General features: G+C 34.9%; 1 protein-coding gene across 1 annotated transcript in view; it reads left to right on the top strand.

The window, feature by feature from the left end:
- The window catches only part of SPRED1 (sprouty related EVH1 domain containing 1), a 110,515-nt gene that overhangs the window by 38,637 nt on the left and 48,388 nt on the right, over window positions 1–23,490 (top strand). Inside the window, exon 2 of the mRNA XM_047766762.1 lies at window positions 11,845–12,019. Within this exon, the coding sequence (XP_047622718.1) occupies window positions 11,845–12,019 (175 nt within the window). The remainder of the gene's footprint in view (window positions 1–11,844; window positions 12,020–23,490) is intronic.

Here is a 23,490-nt window from a genome sequence, read left to right as displayed (position 1 = left end):
TTTAGTACTTGTGATTGATCTGTTCATATTGTATATTTCTTCCTTGGTCAGTCTTAGAAAACTGTACCTTTCTAAGAATCTATTTCTTCTAAGTTGTCGGTTTTATTGACATATAGTTGCTTGTAGAAGTCTCTTACGATCCTTTGTATTTCCATGTTGTCATTTGTAACCTCTACCCAGTATTCCGTGGTAACCCATATGGGGAAATAACCTGAAAAAGAATGGATATGTGTATGTGTATAACTGAACCACTTTGTTATCACAACATTATAAATCAACTATACTACAGTAAAACTCAAGAAAATAAATTCATGTAAATGTGAATCCTCAGAGTTCTCATTGTGGCTCAGTGGGTTAAGAACCTGACATAGTGTACCTGAGGATGAGGTTTGATCCCTGGCCTCACTTAGTGGGTTAAGATCTAGTGTTGCCACAAGCTGTAGTGTAGGTCACAGATGTAGTTTGGATCTGTTGTTGTGGTGACTGTGTTGTAGGTCAGCATCTGCAGCTCCGATTTGATCCTATACCAGGAACTTGCATATTCTACAGGTGTGGCCGTAAAAAGAAACAAAAAAAGAAAAGGAAGAAGAAAAAGATGAATACTACTTTTTATTTATTTTTTTTTATTTTTTGTCTTTTTGCTATTTCTTTGGGCCGCTCCCACGGCATATGGAGGTCCCAGGCTAGGGGTCGAATCAGAGCTGTGGCCACCGGCCTATGCCAGAGCCACAGCAACACAGGATCCGAGCCGCGTCTGCGACCTACACCACAGCTCACGGCAATGCCGGATCCTTAACCCACTGAGCAAGGGCAGGGACCGAACCCGCAACCTCATGGTTCCTAGTCAGATTCGTTAACTACTGTGCCACGACGGGAACTCCAATACTACTTTTTATCAGTTAGTTATATCAGCCATGCATTTGCTTACTTTTAACAGTGATAAAAAGCATAAGCTTTCTGTTCAGACCATTGTTTGAATCCTTACTGTCTTTGTAATTGGGAATGGAAAAATTGAGGAGGTAAAGAAATCTTACTGTAAGAAAAACTAGTTCTGAAAATGAATCTTAGTTATTTTAGTCTAACTGGAGAAATGTTACCAAGGGAATGTCTTTGTTTTGATCCCCAAAGGGATCCCTGTTCTTTTGGTTAATTGGTAGCTGCCAGACTGTCTTCTCAGAAGGCTTGATTGAGAGGAGTATATGTCCTGTCTTTCTGCTTTTAAGATTTAACCTGTGTCAGTACAAATTGGCTGGTGGTTCTTGTAAAGTTCCTCACCTGCTTTCTTTCCCTACAACTCCAGATACATATGTGATGTTACTTAAGAATGTTCTATCACAGTGTGCTTTTTTAGGTAAGTTGCTGCTAGAATTCTTTTTCTGCCTTTGTCAGTGATATGTTTTATTCTAACACTTTTATCTCATTATGAACTCTAGTATTAATATTGGTTCATTGCATTCTACATTCTGATCCCTATTCATAGTGAGTACTTTTTATTTATAGTTCAGCTTTTCTGACATAGACCTAGAAAACTTTCAAAAGATGAAATTGTAGCTTCATTGCTGGTAATTAAGGAGTCGAGGGAATGGACAGTAATCATACTAGAAGGTAGAAGCATACTAAGTTACAGTTTTAAACTACTTTGGCAGGTTAATGATACTGTTTAGCATAACTTAGAATGATTGATTCTAAAAGAATACTTTGTGAATACCTCTTTATCCTTCAGATTTTACTTTTATTGTTCATTCTCCTGGAATACTTCCCGGGTACCTGTGATTTGGTTAGATATAAGTGCTTCCATCATGTAAGCAGAATGAGGAAGATGTAGATAACTGATACTGATACTTAGCTGTGGTTAACAATTTTTACTAAAAAAGGTAAAAAGTTCTGATTGGAAGGGGCTATCCCTTGGGTTTGTTATACAAAACTATCGAATACAGAATGAGACAAATTTAGACCATTTCAGAATGCAGATGTTGTAATATATCAGGTTGTTATAATAGTAACACTTATTGATCACCTAACTATGATCCAGTTACACTGCTAAGCACTTTGCATACATTTCCTCATTTACTTCTCAAACACTGCACTAGCTATAGTTATTATCCCTATTTTACAGACCAGGAAAATGGTACAATTTAAGTAACTTGCCCAAGATTATAACTTTTTTTTTTAAGACTTTTTAAATTATTATTATTTTTTTGTGTTTTTGCTATTTCTTGGGCCGCTCCGGCGGCATATGGAGATTCCCAGGCTAGGGGTCGAATCGGAGCCGTAGCCACCGGCCTACGCCAGAGCCACAGCAACGTGAGATCCGAGCCGCGTCTGTGACCTACACCACAGCTCACGGCAACGCCGGATCGTTAACCCACTGAGCAAGGGCAGGGACCGAACCCGCAACCTCATGGTTCCTAGTCGGATTCGTTAACCACTGCGTCACGACGGGAACTCCCCAAGATTATAACTTTTAAATGTCTTTTTTTTTAAACTGTCTTTGGAATCTAGGAAATCTGACTTGCTTTTAAACACAGTGCTATTAGCTTCATAATACTTTAGATTGACATTTACTACATGGAAAATAATAACTGCTGTAGTTTTTAAAGTTGCCAATATAAAAAGAGTAATTCAATACCTTTATCAAACTCATTCCTTAATTTTCACATCTGTAAAATGGAGAAGTAACCCATCTCTTTAGGGTTGATGCAGTGAAGTTTAAAACTCAAATCAGTCGTCTTCTCCTTTGCTCTTATCACCCTGTGGTCTCGTTATTGTGCTAAATTAGAGTACTAACCTTGTGCATAGTATCCAAGTCTTGATACTTTAAGGTCCAGGAAGTTAACTATTGTATTATTTCTTACCCTTCTACTTAAACCTTCCATCTTCTTTTGAATTTAATATTGGTACTTAAACATGGTGTACTTGTGTCATCTCCCTGCATAGAGTGTCGAGTGTCCTTTGCCCTTCTTCCACTTGGTATTACTGATGTTCAGAATCCACATCAAATATCAGTATTAGTCTTTTCCTGGCCTCAACTCCCATTTTGTACTAATATGTCATTGCCCACTAACTTATGAGCTTCTGTTGGGAAAGAACTTAAAAATTTTGTCTATGTGTGAAGCATATCAATGCTCACTGGGTAAGTGAATGGATGAAAGAATACTAGTATGGCTATCTTCTGAATATCATCTGCTTCTTAGCTTAGAAAGCAAACAAGTACTTATACTGAGCAGTGTTGTATCATAAGCTATTATTAAATGCTTCCATTTTCCCTTATACCCATTCTCTGTAATAATGTTTAATACTTGGATGGTAATATTTACTTAAAATATGCTATAGAGAACATAGGATGTTTTATCACTATAAAATCCCTTGTGGAAAAAATATCATAAATTCTTACTGTGCTGAACAAATCTTAAGGCATTCTGAGTATCTCCTATTTTTCGTTGTTCTTTGAGGGTTTTTTTGGCCATTTTGTTTTGGTACAGTTGTTGTTAGAAACAGAAAATTGTTACTTTTGCCTCTTGTGTATGAATTGCTGTCATATCCTCAAGAAAATTTCCCTCCATCTTTTGTATCGTTTCTTGTTGCTGCTATAACAAATCACTGCAAACTTAGTGGCTTAAAATAGTGCAAATTTATTATATTGTAGTCTGAAGGTTAGAAGACCAAATGGATCTCACTGGACTAAAATCAGGTTATTGGTAGGGCTCCATTGCTTCTGGAAGATCTAAGGAAGAATTCACTTCCTTGCCTTTTCCGTTTTCTTTCGTAGCCGATATTCTTGTTTCGTGACCCTTCCAAAGCTAAACAGTGTAGCATTTTCAGCTCTGATTCTGACCTCTTTCTGCTTCCCTTTTCTACTTTAATTGCTCTTATATTGGTTTCATTTTCATTTCATTTTCTGAATGTTAACATATTTCGTTCTCTTGGAAGTATAATAACTTCAGTTTACTTAAGAGAATGTGATGTAACTCAAGCAGCATTCACGTAACAGACACATTTGCGAGGAAATATCATCTCAATAAATCTGTAAATTACAGGACCTAAAAGCCTCTTGCAGAGCAGCTTTGCCCTAGAGATTAAATATTCTTCATCTCAGATTTGTGAACCTCCTGGGAAGGGACTGTGAATCTTTGTAATTGTATTCAAATGTGTTCAAAAAATATTTATGTATTTTCTTCATGGGAGGGCGAAGACCTTTTATCACAATTTTAGTAGCTCAGTGATTACTCTGGTCTCCCAATTTAAGAACCATTACTATACAAAGCAGAATGATTTGTACAGCCCTAGCTTGTCCTCAGATCTGGTTCTTAAATTTTGTATACATTTCCAATTACCTCTTGGTCATTTATAATATTATAGGTGACTGTTCTTAAAACATTCCTAAAATAACCTTTCTTTCCTTTGTTTTTCTCTCTGTTCCTCTCTCTCCTCTTCCTCTCTCTGGTCCCATCCCTCATCACCTCTAGACTCTGCTGAGAGCAGTTTGATTCTAAGGTTTTAAATTTTTATTTGTGTTTTTTTTTTTTTACCTTTCTGCCAGATAATGCTAATTGTGCCCTTATATCTCTTTTTTCCTTTTTCTTTAGTAATAGTGCCCCCAATTTTTAAATGAGTACATGGTTGCCTGGAAAGACTACATTTCTTAGCTTCCCTTATAGATAAGTATGAGCATTGTAACAATGTTATATAAACTGAAGCTCCTATATAAATATCTATATTTATTAAGATATTTTATTATGTAAAATTTGTCATAACTTCCTAAGTAATTTCTCTGCCCATAGTATCTCCTTCTTATAAATTTTTCTGCATTTTTAAGTTCTGTAAATCTTTATTAAACACTATTTTGGTGGGAAACCTCTTAGGTAAAGGCGTAAATGATGTGTATTAGCAACATTGTTTTAACTTGGCAACTTTTGGGTGAAGATAAAACCGAGGACTGTTTAAAGTAATGCAGTGAAGTTTAAAAAAAGAAAAGACACACCTACAAGTTTTAAAGATAGGAAAGATAGGAAGGTTTAGAAGTTGGGTTAAGCTTAAGGACGTGTGGGATAGGGAAGTTTTCTGGAACAAATACACATTAGATCAGGACAGGTCCAAAATACAAAAAGAAAGTAGTGAAGATAGATCTCAATTCACCAACTGTATACAGCAGCTATGAAGACCTGGTTGTTGTGCCCAAGGGAAACAGAGTCATAAGTAGCTGAGAAACAAAGACCAAATTAGATTTAACTTCTGGACAATGGAAAAGAATGTGTGCTCTAATTTAGTAAATATGAATACTTGCTCTGCCAGACATGGGTGATTTAGGGACTTTTTTTCACAGAAAATAGAGCATTCTGTTTGCTGAAATGACTTTTTAAAAGAAAACAAAAGGTTTTATCTCTTAATAGGATATAAAAGCTTTAAAATAGGTATGAGATCCTACAGAAAGTCACCAGCACAAATCATAAAGGAGAAGCAATACATTTGACCATAGTAAAATAAAAGCTTTGTTCTTAAAGAGATACTAAAAATAAAAGAGGCCACAAATTGGAAGAAGATATTTATAATTCACATAACTGGAATATAGATTAGTATCTATAATATAAAGAATATGTGTACAACAACCCAGTTGAAAATTGAAGCTAATATACAAGGAGTGAAGAGAGCAAGAGGGCAGTTGAGTGGATATGTAATCAGCTTGTTAACAAGCAAGAGGATTCTACAAGGGAGAAAAGAAATTGAAAAGGCCATTTTTAGGCCAAGGACACATTGTGTATTAGATTATTAGAGCCTAGAAAATTTTCTATAACTATACTTTTAATTTGATAAGAAATTTTGCCAATGCAGATTTGAAAGTTCAGATTCAGCCATAATATGCATTTACACAAATGGAGTAAAATACAACGTCAGAGTTATTCTGGATCTCATATAGTATAGTACTGCTATTTCAAAAGAAACTACGTGGATCACTCTAACTGAAGCAAAATGTATCTTCATGTGTGATCCTCTTCTTTTGCCTTTAACTTTTTTGAAATACTAGTTGATAATTGTAGAAAATAAAGCTTATTAAGAATTATAGATAATTTAGGAGTTCCCGTTGTGGCTCAGTGGTTAACGAATCGGATTAGGAACCATGAGATTGCAGGTTTGATCCCTGGCCTTGCTCAGTAGGTTAAGGATTCAGCATTGCCGAGAGCTGTGCTGTAGGTTGCAGACGCGGCTCAGATCCCCGCTGTGGCTGTGGTGTAGGCTGGCGGCTGCAGCTCTGATTGGACCCCTAGCTTGGGAACCTCCATATACCGTGGGAGTGGCCCTAGAAAAAGCAAAAAGACCCCCCCCCAAAAAAAAATTATAGATAATTTAGAATATTTACTTCGTAGTTACCACCCCATCAACAGATCCTCTTGGCTTTTCTTCCAAAATAGATCCAAATCAGTCCATTCTTCATGTTCGTTATCATCATCTGAGTTCAATCCAACATTACCTTTCACCTAGACTTCTACGTTAGTTGTCTAATTCCCCTACTGTGAGTGAAAGTATATATTTGGTGTACTTGTTCAATTAAGATCAGAGATTGGCAGTAGAGATACACTTTATATTTTGCATAAAATAAGGAAACCAAGCAACATAGTAGAGGAAGAACCTCTTCATTTCATTAGAATGAAAGAGAGACTGGAGTTCCCATCGTGGCGCAGTGGCTAACGAATCCGACTAGGAACCATGAGGTTGTGGGTTCGGTCCCTGCCCTTGCTCAGTGGGTTAACGATCCGGTGTTGCCGTGAGCTGTGGTGTAGGTCACAGATGCGGCTCGGATCTCACGTTGCTGTGGCTCTGGCATAGGCCGGTGGCTACAGCTCCGATTCGACCCCTAGCCTGGGAACCTCCATATGCCGCGGGAGCAGCCCAAGAAATAGCAACAACAACAAAAAGACAAAAACAAAACAAAAGAATGAAAGAGAGACTGAAATAGTGGTTATTATGTAGTCCACTACCAAAGGGGAGAATAAAGCTTTAATTTGAGCTATTTTGGAAAATGATACTAATAATTATTGTCAGATTTGACTTTCAATTTATTTATTTTTGGAAGGGCAGGTTTTCTTTTTAATTGAAGTATAGTTGATTTATGTTAGTTTCAGGTGTACAGCATACTAATTCAGTGTTTTGGCAGGTTATACTCCATTATGGGTTATTATAAGGTAATGGGTATAATTCCCTGTGGTATATAGTATATCCTTGTTCCTTGTCTCTTTTATATATAGTAGTTTGTATCTGATAATCCTATACCCTAATTTGTCCTTGCCCACTTCCCTCTTCCCTTTGGCAACCACAAGTTTGGTTTCTATATGTGAGTCTGTTTCTGTTTTGCGTATACATTAATTTGTATTATTTTCTAGATTCCACATATAAGTGACATATAGTGTTTGTCTTTTTCTGACATATTTCACTAAGCATAATATTCTCTGGGTCCATCCACATTTCTGCAAATGGCAGTATTTGATTCTTTTTTTATGACTTAGTATATGCCTCAGGGTGTGCGTGTGTGTGTGTGTGTGTGTGTGTATTACATCTTCTTAAATCAGGTGTATGTTAATTGACATACATAGGTTGCTACCATGTCTTGACTATTGTAAATAGTGCTGCTGTGAACATTGGGGTACATGTATCTTTTTGAATTACTGTTTTCATTTTTTTCTGGGTGTATACTCGGGGAATGAAATTGCTTGATTGTGTGGTATTTCTATTTTCATTTCTCTTTTTTGAAGATATTTTATACTGTTTTCCATAAGGGCTCTACCAGTTTACATCCCTACCAACAGTATATCAGAGTTCCCTTTTCTCCACATCCTCCAGCTTTTTAGATAAATCACTGGGAGCAAGTGCCTTTCAACTAAGTAGTTTAAAGAAGCTCAAGAATGAAATGCTAGTTTTTGACAATAAGAGCACATTGTCATTATAAATGGTTGTCTTAGGGACTAATAGTTTGCAAATGATACCCAGAGAGAGGGAAAATCCAGCAAATTCTTAAATTTTAATTCCATGATGGCAAATACTATTTTTCTTTTATTTTCTACATTTACTAGAATGAGCATCTGTTGTTTACATGATCAGGAAAAAGCATTTATTATTTTTTAAATAGGAGAATATGATTTAGTTCCTTCTCTTACATCACTTTTATCTAAAGAGGGGATGACAAATACATTTTAATATGCTATGATGCAGAGTGTGACAAAGTTTGTAAGAGCTGCCACTAATGTCTTAGGAGTCATTGCATGTTTTAGACAAAAGAGTTATTGCTTTTTGGGAAAAGATGACATTTGAAGGCAAGGAGGTTATGAAATTAAAAGCACAAGTGAAAAAATTAACCTTTGCAAGAAAGAAAGTCTGTACAAAAAAATACCCTACATTTACTCAACAACTTGAAAATTTTTGTGTTAAGCATTCAAGCTTTAGATCTTGAAATTGAAAGCTGACTTGTTGAATTATAAACTAGTGAACATGATGGTAGAGGACATAGTTAAAAATTTGGGGTTTAAATGTATTTGAATTTCTTTTAATTTATAGATATTAACTATAAAATAGTTTTTGCAGAAACTGAGAAATGAAGGGAAAATTTTACTATCCTCAGCTACTAGGGCTTTTATATATTTTCTAATAATCCTACTTAAGCACAGTTTTTATATTTTTAAAACATAAAATATGCCTAAGAAGCATTATACAAATTATAAATAAGAATTAGTTGTATACAAAGATGATAAAATAAGAGTTCATAGGCCCTGAGGAGGGTAACTACTCCCATACTCTGAAGTCAGAATATACTCTGAGCTTCTAAATTGGGTTATTTTGCCACTGGGGTTTCCCAAGTCTTTTATAATCTAATATAAAATTTTAAACTTTACAGTTTACTACATAACTAGGTGAGAAGGAACAGTCAAGATCTTTTTACTATATTTACAATTAAATTATAATTAAATTATAAATTAAGTATTTATAATTAAATGATTATTGGAAACTTGAATTTTGGTTTTGACCCTTGTGACTTTGTAACTTCACTGAACTTCAAATATGTTGAGCTTTACATGCAGAAGTTCAGTTCACAAATACTTAATCCAAACCTAATATGTCTAAGTTGTATGCTATGCTTCTGGGATAGCCTTGGCCTTAAAATCTTGCTAAACCAAATAACCTTTGTTTACTTTTACTTATGGGCCTCCAAGCTCGTTCCCACTGTAATAAGCTTCTCTGGGGCTTGGGATGCATGCCATGTTTATTTCTAGTAGAGGGGTTTGTTCTAGCCCATCCCAGGAGGAGGATTCTAATTTGACATCAACCTCAGCCCCGTCTTTATGGGCCCAGACAAGAAACAGAAGCTCTAAATAAATAATAAAAAGCTGAGACAGAATAGTCTTTTGTGAATTAAAGACTTTGAAAAGTTCTATATAAAGAGTTATTTTGACCCTAGTAATAGAGAATTATGTTTGACCTTATAAATTTTATTTTTTCCCTGGCTTTGAATTAATATTATGACAACTACTTCAATTTTAAAATCTTTGTTGTAATAATAGTTAACTTATAATAAAATATATATATTGTTTATTATGTGTCAGACATTGTTTTCATTTATTAGAGGTAGGTTCTGTAACTTTCTCAAAAACACATAGGTAAGTTGCTAAGATCCAACTTAAGGAAGTTTGACTTAGATTCCTTACTCAACCATAACACAATGTCAGAGAGCTTTAAAAGTATACAGCTCTCTGACAAAAGACTTGTGTTGAGAATATATGAAGAACTTCTAAAAATCATAATAAAGTACAGCATAATAAAAACATAAAAAGTCATATAGTGGCCAATCAACATATAAAAATGCATAATATCATGCATCCATATGAGAAATGAATATTAAAATCACAGTGGATTACCAATTTATACTTAACTACCATGAATAAAATTTAAAAAACACTACACCAAATGATGGAGTTCTTGTTGTGGCTCAGTGGGTTAAGGACCTGACATAGTTTCTGTGAGGATATGAACTTGGTTTCTGACCTTGCTCAGTGGGTTAAGGATCTGGCGTTGCTGTAAGCTACAGTGTAGGTCACAGATGTGGCTCGGATCCAGTGTTGTCATGGCTGTGGTGTAGGCTGCAGCTGCAGCTCCGTTTTGACCTCTGACCTGGGAACTTCCATATTCCATCAGATGTTGCCATAAAAAGAAAAAAAAATGTTGGTGCAAATGTGGAGCAAATGAAACTATCATACATGTTGATGGGAATGTATAATGGGCCATTTGCACCTTGGGAAATAGTTTGTTAATTTATTATGTAGTTAAACATGATACCCTATGATTCATCAATTCCATTCTTAGGTAATTATCAACAGAAATGAAAACATATATCTACAAAAAGACTTACACAAGAATGTTCATAACAGTTTTATTCACCATAGCCAATAAGTAGGAACATTTCAAATGCCCATTCATCAAGAAGAAATAAATGAATTGTGGTTTATTTATTCAGTGGGAAAACTACTTAGCGGTAAAAAAGAATGAAACACTAATAAAACAACATAATGAATGAAAGAAGTCAGACAAAAAGGGTAGTGGTGATTCTCTGATTCTATTTATGTGAAGGTCTATAATAGGCAAAACTATATGATAGAAACCATGGATAGCATTGGTTACCTAGGTTACCAAATTGATGGGAAAGAGGCTTTAAGGAATTTTCTGGAGTCATGAATATGTTCTATATCTTGATTATCATGTTGGATGTGCAGTTGTATACATTTGTCAGAATTTGTTGAATTTATACTTAATATACCAATATTAATTATTGTATGTAGCATATACCTCAATAAAATAAATATGTAAAGTAGAAAAAAAGCAAGGGGCAGATCTCATATCAGCACTGTGAGGACAGAAATGACACCTGGCAACCTAATACTTAGAACATGTGGATACACTAAGTAGCACAGAATTGTTACATTGTACCTCAGTTAATAGTTGTAATAACCAAGACAAGTTTAAGTTACACTCAATGTAATTTTTCAGAAGTCAGCAAGGTATAAAATGCTTAGAAAAGATTTCATTAATAATTATTATACTAAAAGTTTTAGAGCTGAAGTGTTTAGATGTCAGTTATCTAGAACATTATTATATGAAACATATTTCTCAGATTTATGTAAAGAATAGTTGTGATTAATATTGGGAAGTTATTCTGAATGGAACTAGAATATAGTCTCTTTTAAGAATAGTCTGCCAAAAAGGGGGCATGAAAACTTTCTATAGATCAGTTTGCTTGATAAGTTTTTAAAATGAAACATTTGTTTTTATATGATTTGTGTGATTTAGATTCCTAGTTGTTAGGAAAAATCAAAAAATGTCTGGCCTAAGCATGTTTGTTTCAGCATTTTATTTGAAATATGTTTCGGAAATGTTAGAAACATAGAGATGTCACAATTAAATGTTCTAAAATACAGCAGTAATTTGTCCTGCTTATATTGCAGGAGGTGGGCATATATTAGACAACTTTAATAGTCACCTGTGCAGTTTGACTGCATTTGTTTCTGGGATTCTTCCTTACTTGTTCATGGCAATCAGATGTGCTCAAACTATTCAAATGATGACTTGAAATTAGAAATTTTTATTGTGAGATTAGTCTTCAAAATAAAAGTTGACCTTTTAAGTTAGTTACTCTGTGGTTTTTTACCTTTTCAATTAGGTTGTATCCTGTGGACTGTCATAGAAGTAGTCCACACTTTAGTTACCACATATTAACTGATGTGGTCTTTGGTTTTTCAAGTAAGACTGATAGCTTGGCTGGTTTTTGTTTATGGAGAAGCTAATTTCTAATCTTTGCATCTGTTTTAGTAATAGTTATGCACGAGTGCGAGCTGTGGTGATGACCCGGGATGACTCAAGTGGTGGATGGTTACCACTTGGAGGGAGTGGACTAAGCTGCGTCACTGTCTTCAAAGTCCCTCACCAGGAAGAGAATGGCTGTGCTGACTTTTATATCCGTGGAGAGCGACTCAGGGACAAAATGGTAATGAATAATGCATATATGACTGTAATTTTAAAATTCTATAGAGTGAATTATCTATTTAAAATTATGAGGAGTTCCTGTTCTGGCACAGAGGAAACGAGTCTGACTAGGAACCATGAGTTTGCGGATTCTATCCCTGGCCTTGATAAGTGAGTTAAGGATCAGGTGTTGCCAGTAGGTCAGAGATGTGGCTGAGATCCTGTGGTGCTGTGGCTGTGGCATAGGGCAGCAGCTGTAGGTCCGATTTGACCCCTAGCCTGGGAACTTCCCTGTGCCACAGGTGCAGCCCTAAAAAGCAAACAAAAAATAAAATTATGATTAATATACTATAATTTATGAAAATTATTTTTGTTCAAAATCAGTGATTGTTTCTGTAGCTCTTTTAGCTACAGAAGTTAAGACAGCAAATATGTCTGTTTCTTTGCAAGTGGGACTGACATTAACGTGTATGTGTTAGAAGGGAGCTGCTTTTCCGATTAGGTTTTATGTGAGAACATTCATGTATAGTCCCTCCCCCCGCCCTAGTTATTAAACCAGGCACATCTTCCTCCCCTTCTCCCAGTATTCCTTAGACAGGAGGTTGGCACTACAGTTCACAGGCTAAATCCAGACCTGTCGTTGTTTTTGCATAGCCCATGAGTTAAATGGTTCTTAACTTTTTAAATGACTGGGAAAAAAAAATCAAAGAATAATAACTTTATGAAGATGAAAATTATGTGAAATTCAAATTTCAGTGTCTATAAACAAAATATTATTGGAACATAGCCACACTTGTTCGTTTATATTTTACCTATGGCTGCTTTCACAATATAGTGACAAAGTTGAGTAGTTGCAACAGAGATTAAATATCTGGCCCCTTACAGAAACATTTTGCTGACCCCTACCCTAGAATTTTGTGTTCATAGGTTCTTTCTCCTCATCACTTATCAGTCTAAACTCATTATATAACTACCTGGTGGCCACCTTAGGTTTTAACTATGCTGTCTTCCACCCAGACAAGTGTTTTTTTTACATCTATATATTTTAAATTTGAATCTGACTTTTGATCATCTTAGCTATTTACCATCAATTATATATGGAAAGCTCTTTCTCCTTTATTTCATTTGTGAGCAAAAAACAACTCTAATCTTATCAGAAAAGCTGAGTGATGTTAGTCTTATTCCTGAATCAAGCAAATGGAGAGCATATGACTTAGCAAAATGAGAATAAGTGACCCAAATTTCCAACATTCTTGAAAATAACTAGAATCCCCTTTAGCTATGTATTTGTCAGCTGATATGTGAGCTTATTCAGCATCTATAGTATTATTTCTATTGAAAATGTGTTTTAAGTTTTGAATAATTCATACGTAAAAATTTTGAATAAACCTACTTTTAATTTTGCTTCTTTGTTTCTGGATATTTTTTTACTACTAAATTAGTTCAGTAATTTAAAAAGTTGTCTAACTGTCTGTCTTCCAGTTTCTGCCTCAGGTAAATGGAGAGTTTTCCTAAATCATCTTGAAACCCTTCCAGCTCTAATGATTTGTTAGTTTAGGATTCACTTATCAGTGCCTTTCAATTAACTAGAATGTGGTTTTAGGATAAGAGAAAACTCCAGTTGAAGTCAGAAGTATATCTAATTTAACATGTCATCTCTGAAAGTTGAGATATTTAAATGTGGTTGTGGTCATGGATAACATGGTGGCTAGCACGTACAAATGCTTATTTAAAATAAAGTTTGTAGAGTTCTTAGAGCCTATGGTGACTTGTCCTGTAGTGTAGTGCTTCTTGTTTGAGGTATCAGTAACTAGGAAGTGTTGTTGGGGAAGCTGTAGATTTTAGAAATTGAATAAAATAGTGACAATCTAAGGCATTTTTTTAAATAGTAAAGATGGAGAAAGAGAAGACAGAAACAAAAGTTGGAGAAAGAGTTGGAGAAGTTTGCTAGCAAAAGCATGGGAACAAAGATGTGAAACAGAGAAAAAGAATCAGAGTGAAACAAAACACAGTTGGCCCTGTGTGTCTACAGGTTTTGCACCTATGGATTCAACCAACCACAGATAGAAAATATTTGAAAAATTCCAAAAAGTTCCAAAAAGCAAAAATTGAATTCGCCTTGTGCTGCCACCTATTTAATAGCGCTTACATTGTATTAGGTATGGTAAGTAATTTAGAGATGATTTAAAGTATATGGGAGGGAGGATATGTAGATTCTATCCAAATATTTTGCCTTTTCATATAAGGACTTGAGCATCTGCAGATTTTGGTATTAGTGGGGCCAGAGGGAAGTACTGGAACCAGTCCCATATGAGTAACAAAGGACTGTATTAATGAAGATGGACAGATTTACTTGAGGATGATGAAATACCCAAATCTACATCACTCAGAGTGAGGCTGATCAGAGATAAGCTCAGATTGATGGATTAGGTGGTTGCCCAGAGTCTAGCTTTTTTTTTTTTTTTTGTCTTTTTGGGGCCACACCCACGGCATATGCAGGTTCCCAGGTTAGGAGTCAAATTGGAGCTGTAGCCGCCAGCCTACACCTACACCACAGCCACAGCAACGCCAGATCCGAGCCATGTCTGCAACCTACACCACAGCTCACGGCAACGCCAGATCCCTAACCCACTGAGTGAGGCCAGGGGTTGAACCCACAACCTCATGGTTCCTAGTCGGATTCGTTTTCACTGTGCCACAGTGGGAACTCCCCAGAGTCTGGCTTTGACATGAAGCTTAGTGAGAATAAGCCTGGGATTTGGACAGACTGCAAACTTATTTCCTGTGACATAAAAAGGAGCCCTTAACTTAATCCTAGGATATAGAATCATTATAGACTAGCCAGAAAATAGGTCTTTTACTTTTTTTCTTTCTTTCTTTTTTTTTTTTTTAGGTCTTTTGATAAGAAGCACTAACCAAGGAATCAGAACTTTTGTTTCACCTAACCGCTTCTCCTTGGCGGAATCTTTTTTTTTTTTTTATGAAACAGGAATGATAAATATATCTCAGTGTAGACATACAGGAAAAATTACTTTCAGTTGGAGGATTGTCTTAATTCTTATAGGGAATAGACGTAATAAAAGCATTTTAGGTTATGGGGAATTCCGTGATCAAAGGCTGAGTCACTAATGTATGGCTATACATTGAAAATAGTCTTGTGATGTCTCAAGACCAATGACAATGAAATAAGCAGATTAATTGGCTGCCTCTGCTGTGTAATAGATTTCTGACCAAGATACTTCTGAAGCACCTACAGAATTGAAAGATATATTCTCTTACATTATCACTGCATTTGGAGATCGTTAATGTCTACTTCTATAAATACTTTTATTGATTGGTTTTATTTTAATCTATTTTTCCAGATTCTAGTAATCCAAAAAAGATACACACTTGTGATTGTTGAATCTAAAAATTTATAAAGTTCTTCCCAAGTTAATGATAGTTTTCTCTAAAATCCTTCTTGATAAGTAAACTGCATTTCAGTATTATTCCTATGTAATAGCTAATCCTGTAAAAATATTTGCTGAAAACTGTGTTCTGTACCCATTTTGTCTATGAATCACATCATAGAATCCTCTACCTTGGATGAATTCTAGAAATGAAATGAGATATCTGCCCTTCATACTCCAGGAAAAAAACCTGTGTCCTTTAGGAAAGAATAGATAATTAGTAATGAGGTACCTATAGCTACTTGTGTACAGAACAACAATTTTCTGCTTACCTTTTCCCGCTATGCCTCTGAATTACTCCATTGTGAAACCTCATTCCTTCTACAAAACTCTTCCTCCACTAAAAACCCAATAAAGAAATACTAGATAATATTTAAAGAGAGTGTGTAAGTCAAAATACTGCTAACAATAGTGAAGAAGAAAGATGGCTTTTCAGAAGAGTGGAAGATGCATGTGGTAGAAGACTTTTCCAGTCTTAGATTTACAATTACTTGAACTAAAAATGTCTTGAATTTTGTATAATTGTCTCAGTACTCATTCATTCGTTCATTCTTTCAGAGTGACCAGAATTTATTCCCATGATGCTTTTAAAACTTGCTTGTTTTCGTGATGCTTACAAAGGTTGACTTTATTTCCCAGGTTAACTTTTTGCTAATCTTTTATTAAAGGTTCCATAGGTAAAAGTGGCTGGAGCCTCCCAGGCTGGTTGCCTCTTAACTATTAAGTTGCATGTCTTTCCTGGTTACCTTATAATTGTTGTTTTTCTAGTAAGTATGCCTGAGGAAAAAGTTTGAAAGCACTGCTTTATGTAATTGGCTTTCATATTTTGTTGGTAATTGAGAAATTAAAAACAAACAAACAAAAAAACAGGCTTTGGTATAGTAAACCAAGATAATGAAAGTACTGTCTTTCTCCCGGACACTTGGGGGTGGATGGAATGGTCTCTGACAAGGAGAGATTCTCAGAACAGATTTTTGTGATCTGTATCAATTGTATCCTCCATTTCCTTCTGTATCTTCATAGCCTTGATTTCTTCATTTAATTCTTTAATACAAGTTAGTATTTTCTTAGATCACATTTTAAAAAAATACTAAAATTTAACTGTCAGCTTGAATAGATAATCCTTACTGTAGAGCTTCACATTCCTCATAATAGAGACTTTCTCTTCTGTGTTCATGTTTTGATTAGTGTGGCATTTCTATTTTATAGACATTTTATCTAAGTGTTTACTATATGTATAGATTAAATTATTTAACCATTTTTAGCTGAATTGTATATGATAAGATCTAAAACATTGTATTATAATACGCCTTTAAAATCTTTACAAGTACTGAATAAACTTTCAATACTATGTTAAAATTTTGCCAAAATAATTTGCTACTAAACAGTTTTTAATACCCATGGGATCTAAATTAGCCATTCATAAGCTTTTGTAGTAGACAATAAAGTAATGTAAATTTACTAGTTAATGTTACTGTGCTTTTCTAAAGTATATTGTGTGCTAATAAGAGATGACAGAAATGGAGTAGGCTACATAGAAAGAGACAGTAAGACATATAACATCTGGATTACTTAAAATGTTCTTCAGAAACAAGAAAAAGGCACTATGCAATGTCAAAGCAAGGTTATAAGATAGCTGTCAGTATAAACAGAGTTACAAAGGTAATAATTGAAGTGAAAAGGAAAAAAGAATGTCAAGCTTAGGGAGTTGCCAAAAAAAATAAATTTTTTTAATCAGTGAGTAATTAGATTGTTGATAAAAAGTGGTTTATAAAAATTAAAATGCCTATGAGATGATAGTTCTAGTGTTTAAAAAGATATATTTTTAAAAGGGAATTTCTTTACAGATATTAAACCTAAGGAAAATTAGAGTGTTTTTAAGGAAGAAAATAAAGTTGTTATAACATGCATTGCTTCATTGAAAATGAGACTTAGGCTCCTTTCCACCATGGGAAACCTTAAAAGATGAAGGACATGTCTTTTTGCTTTGGATTGAACTTTATAAAAGTACAGAACAACAATTTTCTGCTTACCTTTTCCTGCTATGCCTCTGAATTACTCCATTGTGAAACCTCATTCCTTCTACAAAACTCTTCCTCCGCTAAAAACCCAATTGCATCAAGTAGCTTTCCCCTTAGGTTTCAGCAGCTCTGTCTCTTGAAAGATGCTGGTTCTTCTGTTCATCTTGAAAGATGCTGGTTCTGTTCTGTTCCTTCTACAAAACTCTTCCTCCACTAAAAACCCAATTTTATCAAGTAGCTTTCCCCTTAGGATTCAGCAGCTCTGTCTCTTGAAAGATGCTGGTTCTTCAGTATCAGACAGAGTTAGGGAAATGAGTGGGAGTAAAGGTAGTGTTGGCAATTTTGTTGTTCCTTATTCTCCTCACAGAATGTTACTAGATAACCCTCATATACAAATCCTTCTATTGATACCCTGTACCATTCAGGTCACTATCCTTTAGCTTTTATTTTCATCCACAGACCTTAGCAGTTCTTTCCTAATGCCAACTTTTCCACATCTGAGCCTCGTTGTCATTCTTGGCTACTTTGCTTTGCACAGTCTGACCTTCTGGTCTTCATTTCAGCAGGCTACTTTCCTGGATCTGGTTATCAGAACTTTTCTATCTGAGGAATTTTACAATTTCCTGTCATTTCTATTTTATTTCTCACCCCTTGCTCTGTAGTTTCATGCTTACTCTCTCATCTCTGACTCCCATTTCACTAGATTCCCTCTGGCTTCAGTACCTCACTGTTCTAGGCACTGGGAATATGTAGATGAACAAAGAAACCTTTTTTCTCTTTTTTTTTTCTTTTTTTCTGATTTTTAGGGCCGCACCTTTGGCATATGGAAGTTCCCAGGCTAGGGGTCGAATTGGAACTGCAGGTGCCAGCCTATGCCAGAGCCACAGTAACACCAGATCTGAGCCATGTCTGCGACCTACACCACAGCTCAGGGCAACGCCAGATCCTTAACCCACTGTGCGAGACCAGGGATTGAACTGGATACTAGTCGGGTTCGTTACCACGAGCCACACTGGGGACTCCAGAAATCCCATTTCTTAAGGAAACATATATTCTGGTGAGGGACAAGAAATTACAGTTAATAAGTAAATTAATATTATGTTAGACAGCCTTAAGTGTTGTGGGAAAATGTGTATAGTGAGTTTTTTGTGGGGAGGTTGGTTGAAGTTTTAGATAGAAGAACCAAGTAAGGCCTAACTGAGAATGTCTAGGCAACATTCAAATAAAGATTTCTGTTATGAACAAGGCCTTAAGTTTTAGTATATATGTTCAGATTTTCAACTATTGAGTGTTCTTGAATAGGTAGGTTAAGTCTGTATTCTTGGTTAAATTCTTAGGCAAAACTATATAAGATCTCAGACTTTTCATGGATTTGGTGAATGGTATCAAAGTGTGCATCAGTAATAGTTATAAACCTAAGTATTAGTAATTCTTCCATTTATTCAGTCAGGTCTTCTTATTCTCGATTCTCTCTCTCTTTTTTTTTTTTTTTCATCTCTATTCCTCTACAGTTTCACCTGTATTGTTTCAGATAAGGCTTCAAATATTTTTTCAAGGCCCAGTCTTACCTAATTCTCTCTAGCTCTTATATTGCTTACGATATTGAACTTTGTAAAGCTTGGGTCTAATATACACACTTTGAGTAGTTCCCAAAAAAATTCCTAGAGGCAATTTCATCTCCTTGATTTTAATACAGTAAATTTTTATAATCTAACCATTAATGTCCTTGAATCTGTCTTCCTCTTTCCCAAAGGCAACACTTCCCATGATTTTGCCTTAGTGAATTATTCACAGTTCACTAAGGGAAATGCCATTCCTTGTACATTAACTAAATAACTATAAAGATAGCACATTACAGGTTTATGTGGAATGGCGAATGTGTACATACAGCTTATTAGTCCTGAGGAAATAATAATGGCAGGAAGAATTTCCCTTTTATTGTCACAGGTAAATCACAAATGGGCAAATAGAAAAACTGAATTTGATGATGTACCTTGGGCAAACCAGTTTTGCTGTGAAGGATTAGAATAGAAAGATGTTAGAAAAATAACATTCATCTAGCCTAGAATAGCTTGTTCATTTTGGAGTCAATCCATTGAAAAGAAAATAAATTGTACTATTAATTTTCTGTACAGCCATGAATTTTGTGACTTTCTCTGGGCAGTTGTTTTATAGTAATTCATTCTTTAATATTACCAATATTCCTTGAAGATAAAAAAAAAAAAAAAAAACCCTGCCTGTTAGCATTTCTGTTCTCTTTCTTTTGAAGCAAAAGATAGGGGGTGGGTGTGTGGGTGTGTTACCTGGTTCCTGAAGGATTTAGACTTGTGTCCCATATTACCTTCCTAGTTGCCTTTGTTTCTTATATTCAGAAAGCATCAGCTTAACACTTATTTCAGCATTCCCTTTATTGACTTCCTCTTTATTCATTTGTTTTAAACTAATATTTCGTTCTTTAGTTACTGATTTATACTGGTTGATCTAGTCTGTAAAGTTCATCATGATGATTTTGGCTTCATCTTTCTCTTTTATACCTGAATGGTGTAAAATTCCACTACATTCCCAATGCCATTAAATTATTATAATGTCTAAAACCCTAATAGCTAAAGCCCAAAATCTTTGATCTCAAATTATTGACCTAACTTAATAGTTTTCTAAATATTCTAAATAACTACTTTCCTTCTATTGGAATCTAAATTATGACCTGAATATGGCATGCTTTTAATTGATTGGTTGATTAATATTATTCTTTTAACTAATCAACAGCTGTCTGAGTGCCTTCTATATTCTAGGCTTCTTTTTGTTGTTGTTGTTAAAGTTTAAGGATGTACACTATCACAGTATGATTTAGACTTCTTGTATCAGTGTGCTTGGGCTGCCATACAGAATATAATAGACTAGCTGATTTAAACAGAGGAAATTTATTTTCTCACAGTTCTGGGGATTTGGAAGTCCAAGATAGGTGTTGACTTTTCTCTGGGATGTGACAAAAGTACAATTGCTGGATTGTATGGTAGTTTTATGCTGAGTTTTATAAAAACCTGCCAAGTTTTTCCTCAGAGTGACTATACCATGTTACTTTTTCACCAGCAGTGTATGAGCAATCCAGTTTCTAGGCATTCTGGCCTGCATTTTGTATAGTCACTATTTTTTTCTTGGTTATGCTGATGAGTTGTGGTGGTAGCTTCCTCTACTTTTAATTTGCATTTCCTTAATGACTAGTGATGAATATCTTTTACTGTGCTTATTCATACCTTCTTTGATGAAACACCCATTTGTGTCCTTTTCCTCTTTTTTAATTGGATTGTTTGGTTTTTTGCTGTTGAGTTTTCAAAGTTTTTTGTTTTTTTTTTAATTCTAGATATAGCCCTTTGTCAGGTTGTTTGGTTTCCAAAATATTTTCTCCCAATCTAGAGCCTGTCTTTTTATTCTTCCTTGGATATTTTGCTGGGCCAAAGTTTTAATTTTTGAGCAAGTTCAGTTTATCAATTTTTCCTTTCATGGATCTTGTTTTTGGTGTCAAGGTCCAAAACACTTTCCCCTTCACCCTAAGTCCTAAAAATTAACCCTGTTGTGGATTTTTTTTTTTTTAAGTTTTATAGTTTTACATTTTATATTTTAAGTCTGCGGTCCTTTTTTTTTTTCTTTCTTTCTTTCTTTTTGTCTTTTTAGGGCCACACCTGTGGCATATGGAGGTTCCCAGGCTAGGGCTCTAATTGGAACTGTAGCTGCTGGCCTATGCCACAGCAACACCAGATCCGAGCCAAGTCTGTGACCTACACCACAGCTCACAGCAACACGGGATCCCCAACCCACTGAGCAAGGCCAGGGATCGAAACCGCAACCTCATGGTTCCTAGTCAGGATTCATTTCTGCTGCACCATTAAATTGTTTTTGTATTCTTGTTCAAGATCAGTTTAGCATTTTTGTGTAGGTTCTTCATTTTATTCTGTGTTGTCTGACCCTCCATGGGTATCACACACTGTTTTACTGGAGCTGTATGGTTGGCCCTAATATTGGGTGAAGTGATTTCTCACATTTTATTCTTCTTTGTCAGTATTATTGTAGCGATTCTAGGGTGTGTGCTATTCCTTATAAATTTTAGAATGATCTTGTGTATGTCTACAAAAGTCCTTGCTGGATATTTTGGTCTGCCCATGCCATATAGAAGTTCCTGGGCCAGGGATCGAACCTGAGCCACAGTTGTAACCTGTACCACAGCTGTGGCAATGCTGGATCCTTTACCTCTTGTGCCACAAGGAAACTTCCCTTACTGGATTTTGATAGGAATTATAGTAAACCTTTTGGTCAATTTGGGGAGAGTTGACATCTTTACTGTGTTGAATCGTCCAATCCCTGAAAGTGGTATGTCTCCAGTTAAGTCATCTTTGAATTCTTTCATTAGCATTCTGTAATTTTCAACATAAAGATCCTAAAGATATATTTTGTTAAGTGTATACCTAAGTGTTTTCATTTTCTTGGAGTGATGGTAGATAGTATTGTGTTTATAATTTTTTAGTGCATGCTCATTTTATGGGTATAGAAATTTGATTAATTTTTGTGTGTTGATTTTACATCCCATTACTTTGCTGAAACATGAGGCTTTGTGGTTGATTTCCTGATTTTCTTTTAACATAGACAATCATGTCATCTACACATAGGAAGAGCTTTTTTTTTTTTTCCTCCTTTGCAATCTGTATGCCTTTTATTTCTTTTTCTTTCCTTATTTTAGTGGCTGGAACTTCAAATTCTGTGTTAAGAATGGTCATAGTGGACATCCTTACCTCATTCAGGAACACATTTGGTCTTTTTTCCCTTGATGTTAGCTGTAGAGTTTTTTTATAGTTGATTTTTATTGTGTTGAGATAATTTTCCTCTATTCCTTACTTGCTGGTAATTTTTATCATGAGTGGGTATTGGAATTTGTTCAGTGTTTTTTCTGTGTCAGTTGATATGATCACATCTTTGGCTTTGATATCATAGATTACATTGATTTTCTTTTTTCCTTTTTCTTGTCTTTTTTTTTTCTTTTTTTAATGTTGACCCAGCCTTATACTCCTGGAATAAATCACTCTTGGTCATGGTGTATGATCTTTTTATATATTGTTGGGTTTGATTTGCTACTAATTTTTGAGAGTTTTGTGTTTAAGTTTGGGAGAGATATTGGTCTGTACTTTTCCTTTTTGGTATTTTCTTTGTGTGGTGTTAGTATCAGAGTAATGGTGGCCTCATAAAATGAATTGGGTAGTGTTCCTTTCTCTTCTGGAAGATTGTGTAAAATTGATATTAGTCCCTCTGGAAATATTAGGTAGAATTCTCCAGTGAAACCATCTCAGTATAGAGAGATCTCATTTTGAGAACCTTTAAATTACAAAATCAATTTCTTTAATGTAATAAGACTATTCAAGGTTATCTATTTTGTCTTGGTTGAGTTTTGGTAATACGTGATTTTCAAAGAATTGGTTGGTTTCTTCTAAGTTGTCTCATTTGAGTGTAAAGTTGTTCTTAATATCTCAAATACTCTTAAAGGCTACAGGATCTTTAGCACTATCCCCTGTTTCATTCGTAAAATTGTATTCATTTTTAATTTGTCAATCTTACTAGAGATTTATCAATTTTATTATGTTTTTAGACCAGATTTTTGTTTCATTGATTCCCATTTTCAATTTCATTGATTTCTGTTCTTTGGTATTTTCATCCTTCTGCTTATTTTGAGTTTATTTTGCTTTTCTTTTTCTGGTTTCTTAGGAACTTAAGTTACTGATTTGAGACCCTTCCTCATTTCAACATCCATAGCGTTTTGAAAGTCTTCATTCATTATAATATAGAGGTTTGAACTTATGAAGTTTAACCTTATTTATTATTATTCAAATCTTATATATCTTTTCTTTGTACATTTACTTCAACGTAAAGGCTGAAGATCTCCAACTATCATGTTTTGGATATACTTGTGTTTCTCAGTGGCCTTCATGTTATAGTTACTGCTATAAAGTATAAAGTTCATGGCCTTGATTCTTAGATCA

Source organism: Phacochoerus africanus, chromosome 2, assembly GCF_016906955.1.
Source record: "Phacochoerus africanus isolate WHEZ1 chromosome 2, ROS_Pafr_v1, whole genome shotgun sequence".
NCBI lineage: Eukaryota > Metazoa > Chordata > Mammalia > Artiodactyla > Suidae > Phacochoerus > Phacochoerus africanus.
This window is presented reverse-complemented; position numbering and strand designations above follow the sequence as displayed.